The 14,945-nt window shown below is 38.6% G+C and overlaps 1 protein-coding gene across 1 annotated transcript in view; it reads left to right on the top strand.

Moving 5' to 3' along the window:
* LOC110215612 (cilia- and flagella-associated protein 337-like) overlaps positions 1-12,443 on the top strand; it is a 75,747-nt gene extending 63,304 nt beyond the window's left edge. Inside the window, exons 14-17 of the mRNA XM_078146177.1 lie at positions 1,086-1,125; positions 2,642-2,730; positions 5,250-5,440; positions 12,300-12,443. Of these exons, the coding sequence (XP_078002303.1) occupies positions 1,086-1,125; positions 2,642-2,730; positions 5,250-5,440; positions 12,300-12,443 (464 nt within the window). The remainder of the gene's footprint in view (positions 1-1,085; positions 1,126-2,641; positions 2,731-5,249; positions 5,441-12,299) is intronic.
* The last annotated feature ends 2,502 nt before the right edge of the window (positions 12,444-14,945 follow it).

Below are 14,945 nucleotides of genomic sequence, written 5' to 3'. Positions count from 1 at the left end.
CCAGACATCTAGTTTCCGAAACAATAGAAAAAGAAAGGAGCAAGAGGGAAGAAATTCTGCAAAATTAACCAAAACATTGACTAAGTATGATGGTGTATGCTATGTTCTACACCCATGGTCTCCCACCTCTTCAAAGGAAGGAGGAAGGAACATTTTCTAAACTTTTTTTTTAGAACTAAGTTTTGTCATTATAATTAAACAGCATTTGTTTTATTTTGTTCCTATTTATACCATTTTAGTCATTGTAATTATTTTCCTGGTTCTACTTCCTTCACTTTGCATCAGTTCACATAATTTGAAAAGCATCACTAGTTGTCATTCAAATTAGAATCTAGAATTCTGCCCTACCTTTATGTCATTCACCATCACTCACCCCAGGCAAATGATTATTTGCAAGACTATTTTTGAAATGGAAATTTTACTTAAGTGACAACCTAATGTGTAATGAAAAAAATCCATCATTGAACAGAATTAGAGTATGAGCACCTTGAGAGTATGAACTGTATTCCATACGTCTTTATATCTCTCTGACTCCATTGCCCTGTGCCTTGCATAAAGCAGGCACTAAAAAAAAAAATGAATATTGAATGAAGACAAGGTAGCAGACTATGCTCATTTGTCCTGGCCCCTGCCCTTAGCCCCTTGCCCATCTCCTCTATGAACTCACTTGGTTTTGACCTAGCCATGCGGTTTCAGAGCAGAGGTTTAAATAAGGTCCAGGAATCCTAGATTATTGGCCCTAGTCTCCTCTCATGGATGGGCCCTGAACCTCAGAGGCTCAGCCCAGAAAGTTTGCTTAGGAAACAGCGGTTGTTGTTGTGGTCATGATGCCCCTGGGGAAGGCCTGGCTAGAATGTATTACTTAGGTCCATGTGAGTCCAAACTTCTTTCAAAGGAACTGGTATGAAATTCCTGTCATTCTGCTTTTTTTTTTTTGTCTTGGTTTTACCTCCATTTTTCTTTGTCTTTAGAGCCATAGGTGAAGGATGTGAAATGACCTCATGTGTTAATTGTAATAGGAAACAAATAAATCAATGGGGTTTTTTGTCCCATTTTATTTATATATATTCTTTATATTGCTACAGATGTCAAGTTCTGGCGAGCCCATGTTAATGCAGTCACATCGTGAGTATCTATTTGTAGCATAGAAATGCTGGAGAAAATAATATCCTATTTATTTGGCACCATTCTTACAAGGAGGAAAAAGGAACAAGTGTTTACTAAGTGACCTCTATGTGCTAGTTACCTAGCTAAGCTTCTTACAAATAGTATCTCATCTGATCCTCACAACAATCCAGGGAGGTAGGTGTCATTATTATCTACATTTTACAGTAGGCACATTGCTTTGTCTACTGTATCAACTAGCTAGCAGCTAAAAGAATTTTTCCAGTTTTTCTCTCATTTATCATTTCAATATCCCTCTTGTGGGAAGGGCAGCTGGGTGGTGCAGTGGATAGAGCACCAGGCCTGGAGTCAAGAAGAGCTGGATTCAAATCTGACCTCACTATACTAGCTATGTGACTGTGGTCAAGTCACTTAACAAACCCTATTTGCCTCAGTTTCCTCACCTGTAAAATGAGCTGGAGAAGGAAATGGCAAACCACTCCAGTATTTTTGCTAAGAAAATCCCAAATGGAGACAAGAAGAGTTGGACATTACTGAAACAACTGAATAACAACAACAAACCAGTGGGGGAAATTAGTCTTATCCTTATTTTTCTGACAAAGAAACAGACATAAACTTTTCTTCGCAACCCTAAAAGTACTTGCTCAACAATGTTCTTTATCTCCCTGACTCTCTCTGAATTCATGGATATTTGTTTTTAGAAGTAGTAATAGTAATAATATCTAGCATTCATATGGCACTTAAAGGTTTGCAAAATGCTTTACAAATATTATCTCATTTTAACCATTGACATTTTAAGTAATTTGTCTTACCTCCCCTATTTGATGATAATCTCCTCAAGAACATTTATATTCCCAGCTGCCTTGTGGGACCTGAATGTAGAGGATATTTAGTAAATGTTTGCCACATGAAATGTATTGAATTACACTGGGAGTCAATGGCAAAGCTTGAACTAACTCCCAATTCTGGATCTTTTCCACTAGACAAGAAGACTATTTCTTAGCTAACAACTATTTCTTAGTTGTTTGCAGGGAGCTTTCCTTGATTATTTGATATTTGAGGCCAGGTTATAATTGGAGGAGGATGTGTCCTAGGAGATACTGAAAGAAGGAGAGCTGTGCTGGAAGAAATTGCACAATTTGAGAGACTACTTGTGGCTTATGTTTCCTTGTATTGTTGGATAGGCTAACTGTGTGACCATGGGCTTAACCTATCTGGGCCTCCATTTCTTCATCTGAAAAATGGAGATAATAACACCTTCAATGGGTGCCCACTTCATAGGGTTACTTTGAGACTCTTGTGGGATTATGTATAAAAAACATTTTGCAAAGCTTAAAGCATTATATTTGTGTCAGCCATGATTCTTATTCTTATTCTTGTTATTATTAAAGGGCTGTTGACTTATTGACTCCATGATCCTCTGATTCTTGGTCTCATTTAGATGACTGTCATCATCCTAGAAAATCTCTTTGCTTTCTTTTAGTGAATTTATCATCTGTTTCCTTCCTTTCATTAGGTTAGAGCTGATAGAGAAAGAAAAGGCTCTATTGTCTTCCTCCGTTGACTGTATAATTCGTCTATGGAGCATGGATGGAGAGTATATAGGTATGGAATTTCCACACCACCTATGCAGAAGATCAGGTTTAGTGTGGGACACACATACACTGTTTCCTAGAAGAAGGGCTGAAAACCACCTGAGGAAATCATTTTCTGGGGGAACAAAATCTAACTCCACTTGGCCAAAGTGGGAATCCCTCAGACAGATAAGCTGGGAAATCCAGTTAGATTGATGGTGATAAGTTTTGTTGGGAATTGCATTTCTACAGATGAGAATATTTGAAATCTAGAAACAACTTGAAAGAAAACATCTGATTAAGACCATCATCTTATTTGGGAATTTGTTACCTCTGGCTGATGAATCTTTTGTAATTTTGATTTGATCACTCCTTTGCCAAATTATATTTTATTAGGTATCATCCATATTTGTATACATATGTTGCACCCTCCTCCATTAGAGTGTAAATTCCTTCTCTCATCTTTGAATCTCTTCTAAAATTTATCACAATATAGATAAGAAGCATTGAGTAAATATTTGTTGCTGTTTCATGTAGCCTGTAACCCCTTCAACACAAATAGCAAGAGTAGACAAGTAAATATAGATTTCAAATTAATAATGGCAGTTTTCACCTATTTGAAGAGCCATAACTAAGGTGGGTTTACCGGGATTTTGTCCATGGGTGCTGAAATTTAGATGACATTGACAGCACATAAGATTCTTCAATGAGTTGAGAAACTTAGAAATTATCAAGTATCCCTAGGTGACCTCCTAGGCAACCCAGTACCACTCTGCGGCCTTCCCAACCAAGCAGCAGCTTCCCCAAAAGTGTATACTGGTATCTTGAATTCTCTGTCTCTATTTCCTGCTTTCCATGAGGCAGTGTCCTAAAATAACAACCACAAAAACAATAATACCAACTAACATTTATATAGTGCTTTAAGGTTTGCAAAACACATTACAAATAATATCTCATTTGATCCTCCCAGCAATCAGGGAGGTACTCTTATTATTCCAATTTTATAGATAAGGAAACTGAGGCAGACAGAGATTAGATGGCATGTCCAGCATCATACAGCTAGTAATTGTCTGAAGCTTGATTTGAACTCAAGTTTTCTTCATTCCATGTCCAGCTTTCCATCCACTGTACCACTTAGCTGAATCTGAAGTTGAAGTGTCTTTCTGAGTTACCTCATACTCCCAACTGAATTTTGTCTTAAAGTTCATTTAAAAGGCGTATTTTTATGTTGCTTGCTCATGAGGCAATTTTGAGTGCTTGCCTCAAGTGCCATAATGGCTGGTTATAGCTCTGCATATGTGCTCTCATCCCTGTCCCTAAGTTCAAACTCTCTTGCTTTCTGGCTTGCCTCTTGTCTTCCTTTGAACCTTTCCTCACACTTTTACACAAGTATGGCATAAGCCACATTCCTCCTTTCCTTTCAGTTTCCTAGTAAATCCCTTCCCTTGGAAGTTTTCCTCAGTTATCTTTGCCCCTTTTCGAATATACACAATCCTTGTCTTAATTACTTTAGCATTTTACTTAGGAAATATTTCTTAAGTTCTTGCTACATGTAAGGTATTGTACAAGGGACAAAGCCAAAAGAAAAAAATATGTCCTCATGGAACTTAGAGAAAATACATACATAAATAAAAATAATGCAATGTAGGCAAGATGAGAGCATAAAAGAGATACAAAGATAAAGAGGTGGAAAAGAGAATGGTAGTATATTAAAAGAGACTAACTGTCTGGTGTGGAGGATCTGTGTGCATGTTGCAAGTGGATTGTCTTATCTCCTTTATCAATAGCTAACATTTATATAGTGTCTACTGTGTGCCAGGCATTGTGTTAAGGGCTTTACAAATATTATTTCATTTGATCCTTACAACAATCTGGAAGGTAGGTCTTATTATTATCCCCATAAAGAAAGGGAAGCAAACAGAAGTTAAGTGTTAAGAGGTTACCCAGGGTCACACATTTAGTAACTGAGGCCAGATTTGAACTCAGGTCTTCATGACTCCAGACCCATCACTCTATCCACTCTGCCACCTAGCTGCATGGCCCTTAAGGCAAGGACTATATCTGTCTTACCATATCCCATTGAGAACAATCATAATAACATGTTTGTGGAACACTTTCAGTTTGCAAAGCACTTTCACAAGCATCATCTTGTGTGAGCCTTGTACCAACCCTTTAAGGCAGACACACTCATTTATCATTCCCATTTTATAGATGAGGACACCAAGGTTAAGTGACATCTGAGTGGCAGAGCCAGAACTGGGAGCTGCACGCTCCCAATGTCCTGCCTTCGTTCTTCTACATTCTGACTATATTAATAGTGTGGACCTTCAGCAGACGTATTGAATGAAGTGTACTACGATCATGCCTCTCAGACCATTTTCCCTGGGATTTTTTTTTATATAGACGTACATACACTGAACTTTAGTATGGTCAAATAATGAGCCTTAATTGATTATAAAGGAGACACGTGGTATCTTAGCACTGAGTCATCCACAATTTGAGAGCAGATGATTTTCTGTCATCTTATTGAATGATGTTTCTTCCTCTCAGGGACTTTTGGACAGAGTGAGCTCTGGGATGTTTTTACATCTGCCTCCTGGAAGCATCCTATGGTGCCCTATGAAATCCTGATAGATCCACAGAGTATGCCAGTTCACCAAGTGTCAGCAGAAGATGTTTCAGCTCTACAGATTGATCATATGGAGGAAGACAAAGTAATACAGGAGAAATCCAGTGCCAAGGTTGGTGCTTGAACTTCCAGACCACTTGTCTTCATTTTAGGGCAACTTTATAGTTAGCATTGGCTCATAGGAGATGGCTAGGTGGTGGAGTAGATAGAGCATTGGATTTTGAGTCAGGAAGTCCTTGGGTTCAAATTCTACCTCAGACATTGACTAGCTGTGTGATGCTGGGCAAGTTACTTAACCCATAAGTTTCCTTATCTGTAAAATAAAGATAAAAATAACATTTATGTCATAGGCTTGTTTTAAGGATCAAATAAGATAATATATGTAAAGTACTTCTCCAACCTTAAAGTGCTATATAACTATTTATTTACTTGTTTGGAGGCAATCAGGGTTTAGTGACCTACCCAGGGTCACACAGCTAGTAAGTATCTGAGGCCAGATTTGAACTCAGGTCCTCCTGACTCCAAGACCAGTGCTCTATCCACTGTGCCACCTGGCTGCCCCAATATTTATTGTTATTATAAACTCCAGATCTGAAAAAAATTAGGCAGCTTACAGAACCAAGTAAAAATTCTAATATAAGCAACTCTCTATCTCCACCTCCACCCTCTTTAAAGAGACTGGCTGGCAAAGCATAGAGGGAATTGACCTTGAAATCAGGAAGACCTGGTTTCAAGTTCTACACATGCTTATTGTCTGACCATGGACAAATAACTTAACCTTTAAATCCTCCCAGGCAATTCTAATAGTATTAACTAGGCAGTTCTCATTTTGGATAAATTCGAATAGGCAAATTGTAGGTTCCAGAAGCAACTTAGACTCAGCTTTGAGTTTGCAGTAGGGTTTGGGGCTGCAGAGCCCCAGAGGGGGTGGAGCCATGGGGAGCCCTGCAAGGGGAGGTCTGCAGAAAGTCCACATTATGCAACACCTGGCTGTAGTAACAGGTACCTTGCTGATACGCCTCAGTAGAGGGAGTTTTCACAGCACAAATTCTTTTTACCAATTAAATCATGGATCCAAAGAAACAAGTGCTGGTTCCATACAAAGATGTCACTATTGACCCACTATCTATAGGGCATGTTATCCCAGTCATTTTTCTAATGCTAGGGATATATTTGTACTGATTGATCTTGTTCTTTTGCTCAGTTTCCCTGATGACCATTATCCTTGCCTTGTGAGATTGTTAGCAGGGCTCAGGGTGCACTGTAGTACTCTGATGAAGAAGAAAGTTAAATGTCTTAACTAGGAGTATACTCATGACCCTGACCTCATTAGCACCATGTTAAACCAACTGAGCTAAACCAGTACAGAAATGGGGACTCTAACCATGAATGGACATTCCTAATCACTCAATTCAATTCAGTTTTCAATTCAATAAACATCAATAGAGTTCTGGACCTGGAGTAAGGAAGACCTGGGCCTCTGACACTTAATCAAGCCGTAAGTAAGTCACTTAATTTTGCTGAGACTCAGTCAACCCTCAAAGATAAACATTCTGAAACTGAATTCCATACAATCTCTCTCTTCTAACCCCCTCCCCAAGAGTTTATGGATAGATTCCAGAGAGTCCATGAATTTGTTTGCAAAAATAATTATGTTATTTTCACTAATTTCTTAGCATTGCCTTCAATTATTTAAAAAAGCAATTCTGAGAAGGGGTCCACACCAGACTGTTTAAGGGGTCCATGACACAAAAAAGGTTAAGAGCCCCCAATCTAAAGCTATAAATTATTGATTGAGATCTACATGCAGTAGGTTGAAGGAGTTCCCATATTGGCAGGGAGAGTTCTCATACCAAAGGCAAACATTTATTGAATGTCTGTTATATCTAGGCCCTGAGCTAGTTAGGCAGAGTGGAGAGTACAAAGAAGACTAACACAAGATCTCTGCCTCAAGGAATTTAACAATCTATTATTAAATATACATAGAGGCTGAAACTTAATGTTAAGATGTACCAAGATTAACAATTTTGTCAGGTTAGTTATGGAAGAGCTAAAAGCTGAGAGTGTGAATTTTTAAAGAGGTCTCTAGATTTGGATGAGGTTGGGGTGCTGAGGCTGGGCTCATTAAGACTAATCTTCCTGACCTCAAATCTGGTCTTAGACACTTACTAGCTGTGTGACCCTGGGCAAATCACTTAACCCTATTTGCCCCAGCTTCCTCATCTGTAAAATGAGCTGGAGAAGGAAATGGCAAACTACTCATGTATCTTTGCCAAAAAATTCCAAATGGGGTCATGAAGAGTTGGACATGACTGAAATGACTAAACAACAACTGGATTTGGATAGATTTAGTGGTCTGTGATTCACACCAGCTTTTCAAGAAATTTCAAGAAACCCTAGACAGCAAAGAAGGTCATTTTACAAGCTGTCACTCCTCTCCACTTGTTCTGCATATCAGAGCAAGAGACCTTGTTTGCAAAGTGATTGTATATATGTGTAGGTGTGTGTGTGTGTGTGTGTGTGTGTGTGTGTGTGTGTATACACACACACACACACATACACATACATATACATATATATGTATACACACACACACACACACACACACATATATATATTCATCTTTGGTTTTCCTGAGCAGACTGTGAGAGGGCCTTCTGGAATTCAAGTGCATTTCTGTCAGGAGCCCAAAACATGGTCAAAATAGGAAACAAAGTTACTAAGCAAGCAGAGCTTAAGAAAGCCTACCAACTCATCAGACACACTGAACCTTGATGATACCAGGCTCAAGAAGCCTTCCCAAGGTTATAAAGAGGTACTGCTCTGGCTGGAGGAGATTGAAGAGCTGTGTATGCAGCACCATGGACAGCATTTTCAGTGCATCTTGGCTACTGTTCTCTTTAAATGTGAAGAGCTGCCTTTTTTTTTTAAAAAAAGGAAACAAAAATAAGTGTGGGAGCTGAGGACTAGGACAGGTTGAAAACAAGGGGAACTGATAGTAGACTAGAATTTTAAATCAACAATATGTTGCTTTCAGGGAAAGCTATAAAAATGAGAGATACACATAAATATAAAATAAAGGTCAGGAGTAGAATTTATTATGTTAAAAAAAAGCAGAGGTGGTGATCATGATCTCAGACAAAGTTAAAGATAAAATAGATTTAATCAAGAAAGAAAAATAGGGAAATTCCACTGCGTGTCAGCCATATTATTCATATTGTTTTAGACCATTTAAAATGACTAGACAATATAAAAAACCTGAGAGTGTACCTGCCAAAACAAAGGAACTATACAAATATAAACACAAACATCTTTTATGCAAATAAAGTTAGATCTAAATAACTGAAGTAATGTTTATTGTTCATGGGTAGGTAAAGCCAATATTTTTAAATGACAATTTTACCTAACTAATCTATTTATGTAATACCATCCCAATTAAGATATTAAAAAATTATGTTAGAAAAATAATAACAAGGTTCATTTGGGAGAACAGAGGGTCAGGAACTTCAAGGAAAACAATGGAAAAAGATGAGGAACCAGATTCAGTAGTATCAGACCTTAAACCATATTATAAGGTGAGACCATTGTTGAAATGCAAAATGGATAATTTTGATTATTCTAAATTAAAATTTTCTTGTATAAATAAAACCTGTGCAGTCAAGAATAGAAGGAATGCAGAAAATTAGGAAGAAACTTTCATAGACAATCTCTCAGATAGAATGTGATTGGGTTGGAATTTTGCTGTAGTATTGGAAATGATGAGCCGGTTGATATAGAAAGATATGGAAAGACTTGGACATATGAAGGAAGATGCTTTCCACCTTTAGAGAAATACATGCCAAGTGGAAATAAGCATAGTATGGTCTTACATATATGTGTATGAGTGCATGTGTACATATGGGTGTGTTTATAGATATATATGTATATGTATATACATGTGCATATACATACATATACCTAGACATCTATAAACACACGCATACATATACATACATACATACACACACACACACACACACACACACAGACTTAATTGTAGCCTTCTTGGGGGGAGGAATAGGGAGAAAATAAAGTAAAAACTGCACAGCAGAGAACAAAAGAAAACCTACAAGGAAGCAAAGAAAAGCTGAACAGCTTTGAAAACAATGTATGGTATTTCTTATATAGGTTTTCTTGAAATGGAAATTTATTGCTCTAAATTGGATCCTTTCTTATGTTCTGATGTGTACCTGGCAATTTTTTTTCTTATTCTTTATTTCAGTTTAAAATGAATTTTAAAACTTTTTAAAAAGAAAGCAAGGGGAAGGGGGGAAGGTGAGAAGAGAAAGAGAGAGACAGAGAATATGAAAATCTTAACAAGTGCTAGCAAAGATTAAACAGAAATTATCCAAATTATATGCTTTTCTAAACAAGCCCCTCATTTGAACAGCTCTACAGTACACTGGGCCTGAGGAAAATCAGATTACAAACTCAAATAGAGGAACTTATTTAAAAGCAAAATGAAAAAGAAGAGAAAAAACAAATTCAAATACTCAGTTAAGTAAAGCCCAAACATGCAACAGTTTAATCCAAGAAGAATTTACTAAGTATTTACTATGTGTAAAGTATCATGCTAGTCACTAGGGGTGCAAAGACCAAAAAACCCCAAACAAACCTCCAATCTCTGTCCTCAAGGACCTTGCATTCTACCAGGGGATACAATCAATAAATAGATAAATGAAGATGTATGTGATTATTTTAAGAGGAAGAGAGGACACTAGTAACTGACAGATCAGGAAAAGTTCCTCATAAGGAACATAACCTGCATCTTAAAAGAAGGCAGAGGGGATTCTGTGAAATGGAGAGGAGGAGGGAGTGTATTCCAGGAATGAGAACAGTCTGTGAACAGTCCTGGAGCTGGGAGATGCAGTGTCCTTTTCAGGAAATAGCAGATAAATTATTTTGTCTAGAACATAGAGTACATGAAGGGGAATAAATGTTAAATAAACTTTGGCAAGAAGTGTCATCTTTTCATCAAAGACTGAAACTTAAGGAAGAATGAATTGATGATGTGTGGGATGCCACTCAAATTAAAACAAAAAACACAGAGATGTCCAAGGAGAAACAGAAAGTTAATTTATTATTATTATTTCAAATCTGGAGATTTGGGTGTCCCTCCACCAGTATGCTCCGATGAGGGGAGACAAAGACACAGAAACAGAAAGCCAGGTTAAATAGCCCTAGTGAGTAAATTCCCCCTCCCACTAGCTATCCGTTAGCCTGGCCACCATGGCAGAAAGATGGTTTACAAGTGTTTTGGAAGGTCTGAGAGATTGAATAGACAATGGGGATGGACAATGGAGGGAACTGGAAGGCATCTGAGCAAGGTCCTTTCAAAGGGAGATAAGGGGAGTAGATAAGGAACCTTTTAAGGGTTTTCTGGAGCCAGATTTTTTTTAGGGGCAAAGGCACATCTGAATAAGATTAAAAAGTAGGCTAAGGCTTAACAACTAGACAAAATTTTAACTACTGACATATGGCACTAAAAAAACCTTACAGAAATCTATACTTAACCCTATCCTACCTTCTGAATTCATTACCAGTCTTATCCCAAATCTTAATTACACTGAGAAGTCTTTACTGGGACATCCCATTCAATGATAAAAGATTTTGAGATGTGAAACAAAAGGAAAGAGGAAGGGCATGGCATATGTCTCATAAAAGCAGGAAGTAAGACCTCTGCTGAAAGGGTGGGGAAGAGGAGCTGGTATAGAAGATTTGAGGAGAGATGAACAGGTTTGGAATAGATACTCTGGAACATATTATGTAAAGATATAAAGAGAAGAATAAAAGGATTGCCATGCAGCAGTGAGGGTGCAACTGAAACTAGATAACATAAATTTGTAATGAAGACAGTATAGTTGAATAACTTTTTCCACTAGTATTCAGCAGCATATGGATAGGAGCAGGTAAGGTTGATGGTGGGAATAACTTAGGGATGGGGTTTGGCAAAGCATGATGATGGGAGAAGGGGGAAAGCAATTCAAGGATAACTGATAGTAAATGGCTGAACTGGTTAATTTTAGGGCCAAGACTGTGAAAGGAGAGAAGTGAAACCAGAGCAGGGGTATTCTATTAAAAGAATGGAGTGGGGAGTAGCCAGGTGGCACAGTAGATAGAGGTCCAGCCTTGGAGTCAGGGAGGACCTGAGTTCAAATCTGGCCCCAAACACTTGACACAGCTAGTAGCTGTGTGACCCTAGGCGAATCACTTAACCCCAACTGCCTCACCAAAAAGCAAAAAAAAAAAAATAATGGAATGGGAGTAAAGGGAAGGATTAGCAGTCACAGTAAGGCCAAAGAATGGATTTAAGAAGAGTGAGACAGTGGGAGAGACTAAATAAAAGAAAGGAGGTTGTAGTTAGAAGAATTTCAACACAGTTACATATAATGCGCCAGTTTTCATTTACTTTGCAGAATCAAAAAAAATTTCAGAGCTTTATTATAAAGGTCTCAGGAGCCAGGTGTTCATATTAGTTTAGTCTCCACAACTACGCTATAAATAATTTCTATAATATTCCCTCCCCAAGAGTAGAGTGGATTGATGGGTAAGCCTTGTCTGAGAGCTTTTGCTAGGGAATAGAACCAGAAGACAGGGTGATCAGGAGGGCTAAAGACCTCCAGTTGCTCCCATATAGGCACTGGTTGAAAAAATGAAAGATAATTTAGATTGGAGAACTAAAGACCTAGGAGGATGGAATAGCCACCTCCAAGTGTGTTTGAAAGGCTCTCTTAAGGAAGACTTGTTCTGTACAACTAGAAGTAATAGATGGAAAGTCATTGTAAGGAACAACATCTTAACAGAGTTATCCCAAAATAGAATGGGTTGACTCTGAAGGCAGTGACTTCTCTTCCCGGAGGTCTTCAATCAAAGACTTACTTGTTGGGGATGTTGGATATGGACTTTTATCCTGATATTGACTGGACTCTTAGGTTCCTGACGTGCTTTATAATAAAGCTCTGAAATTCTTTGAGCCTGTGAACAGAATGAAAGCTGACACATTACATCAACGTTCTACCCAACATGGCCTGGAGTTCCTCAGGACCATTCTCCAAATTCCTTCCAAAGAAGAGTAAAGAAAAAAATTAAAGATTCTTATGTAAAATCATTCTCTGACTGATTAGGGCTAGTTGGCTTGGTCATCAGAAATTTGATTCCTCTAATGGGAAAGAAAAACATTAATGTATCTGGATTGACAGTCAGGAGACTTAGCTTCTAGTCTATTCCTGATTGGATATGCAATTTTGGGCAAGTCACTTGGCCTCTATGACCCTCATTTTCTTTATCTGTTAAGATGGCACAATGGAGAAGCAACATGAGCTAGTCAACAGGATGCTGGACTTGGAGATGTCAGGAAGCCCTGAGTTCAAGTCTCTCCTCAGACACTTAATGGCTATGTGATCCTATACAAGTCACTGAACCTCTCTCTGTTCCAATGTCTTTATATGTATAATAATAATAATAGTAATAGAACAATATAGTGTTATTGTAAGGCATAAGAGTGATCATGTATGTAAAGTGCTTTATAGTACTTAAAGCACTGTATAAATGTGAGCTAGTATTATTAAAAATGAAGGGGTGGGACTAAAAGACCCCTAAAGTCCTCTCCAGAGCTAATCAGTCATTCATCAGCATTTATTAAGACCTTATTATTTTTAGGGAAAGGTATTATGTGCATCCCTCCCAGGGCTCCACTCCCAGCTCTCTTTCTCCTCCATAACCCAGAAGCCTTCCAACTCCATCCCTGGAAAATCACTCCATCCCTGTAGCCTCTTCCTCTGATTGGTCAGTTCCCCTTGGTACCTCCATTTTAAGAAAAGTACCCAGGCCAGCCATGTTCACTTTTTCATTCCTCTCTAGGCTGACTCCTGACTCACTGCACTTCTCCACCACAGCCTCCATGGTGACCGCCCCTTCTCACTGTCTTTTCAGCTTCTTTTTATGGGTATCTTCCCCTTTAGAATGTAAGCTCCCTGAAGGCAGGGACTGCTTTTCTTTTTGTTTGCATTTGTATTCCCAAGAGTTTAGCACAATAGCTGGCACATACTAAGTGCTTAATAAATGTTTGTTTTTGTCATTGTTGTTGTTGCCAAACACTGGGGATACCGAAACAGAGGCAAAAATTCAATTCTTGCCTTGAAGGAGCTCAAATTGTAATGATAGACACAGTGAGTTCCTTCAGAACAAGAACTATTTGGGGGGGACTTTCTTTGTATTCTGGACACATAATAGATGCTTGATAAATGCTAGTTGATCAATTTATTGATTGAATATGCACATACTAGAGATATACAGAGTAAATAGAAGGTAATCTCAGAGGAAAAGTGCTAGAAGTATGGGAGAAACAGGGAGTGGTCACACCCAGACTTTAGGAAAATCATTTTAGTAACTCGGTGGAGGATACATTGGAGTGGAGAGAGATTTGAGGCTCAGAGAGCAACTGGCGACCTATTTCAGTAGTCCGCACATGACGTGCTGATAGCCTACACCAGATGGTGACTGTGAGTGGAGAGCGGGGAATTCTTGAGAGGGTAGAACCTAGGAAACAGACTGGACATGCGGAGTAAGCTCACGAGGAATTTTAGGGGTTGACAACATGACTGAGAGGACAGTGGTGCCTCCACAATAACAGGACAATTAGGAGAAGGGAATAATTTAAGGGTAAATATACTGAGCTCTGTCTTGGATGTATTGAGTCTGAGATACCTTCAGGACAACGAATTTGTCATGGGAGAATTATCTCCTTTTTGAGTTCATATGGTAGGTTACTACTGCCAAGTAAATCTATCATAATGCAGATATTATAGAGGTAAACACTTAGCTTTTACTCTGCTTCAGCACAGGTTCAGGAGGTAGAAGAATAACCCTGAACAAATATTAGGATTCTAAAGAGGCTTTTACAGAGAAACAGAGAAGTAATTTTTGACATACAGCAATCTAGTGTATTCTCTTAGGCCACAAAAATTGAACAAACTTAGTTAAACAGAATCATGATCTCATGCATCCCCCAAGCAAACAAACCTAGGGATATGAAATGAGGAGGATGAAGAAGAAGGAGCTCTCAATGAATGGCCTCATTTTTTTTCAGTGATGTATGAAGGTCTGCCGCTAAGAAGAGAGAGAGTAGAAGGGGTACTGTTGGAAGTTTGAGCTGGTTTTGTGGCCTTCTCTGGCTCAGTTTAGCAGCATGGGTATAGGAGAAAATGGTAGGAGTAATCTTAGGTTGGCATTTGACAAGACATTATCAGGATTGGGACAAGTGGACAATGGATTCGAGTGTAGAGGATAGTGTAGAGGTGACCTTGCTCACCAAGGGGTTAAGACAGGGAAGTATGCAGAGAGTAGCCAAGGGAAGGAGTGATGGCCTGAGAAAGACTTAAACGGTAAAAAGACTGGCAGTCACGGTGAGGCTGAAGAACAAGGCTTAGGGTTGTAAAGGCAGAGGGAAAGATGAAATGCTAAAAGTTATGATCAGATAAATGAATATCATAGTTCATGAATGTGAAAGTCGAAGCATGTCAAGGTCAAGATTTTGATCATCGCTCCATGTAGCTGAGGTGGACTGAAGGAAGGAGATC

The sequence above is a fragment of the Phascolarctos cinereus genome, unplaced genomic scaffold (assembly GCF_003287225.1).
Source record: "Phascolarctos cinereus isolate Bilbo 61053 unplaced genomic scaffold, phaCin_HiC Scaffold_726;HRSCAF=1367, whole genome shotgun sequence".
Classification (NCBI taxonomy): Eukaryota; Metazoa; Chordata; class Mammalia; order Diprotodontia; family Phascolarctidae; genus Phascolarctos; species Phascolarctos cinereus.
Note: the sequence above shows the minus strand (reverse complement) of the source record. Positions and strands in the feature narration are given on the sequence as shown.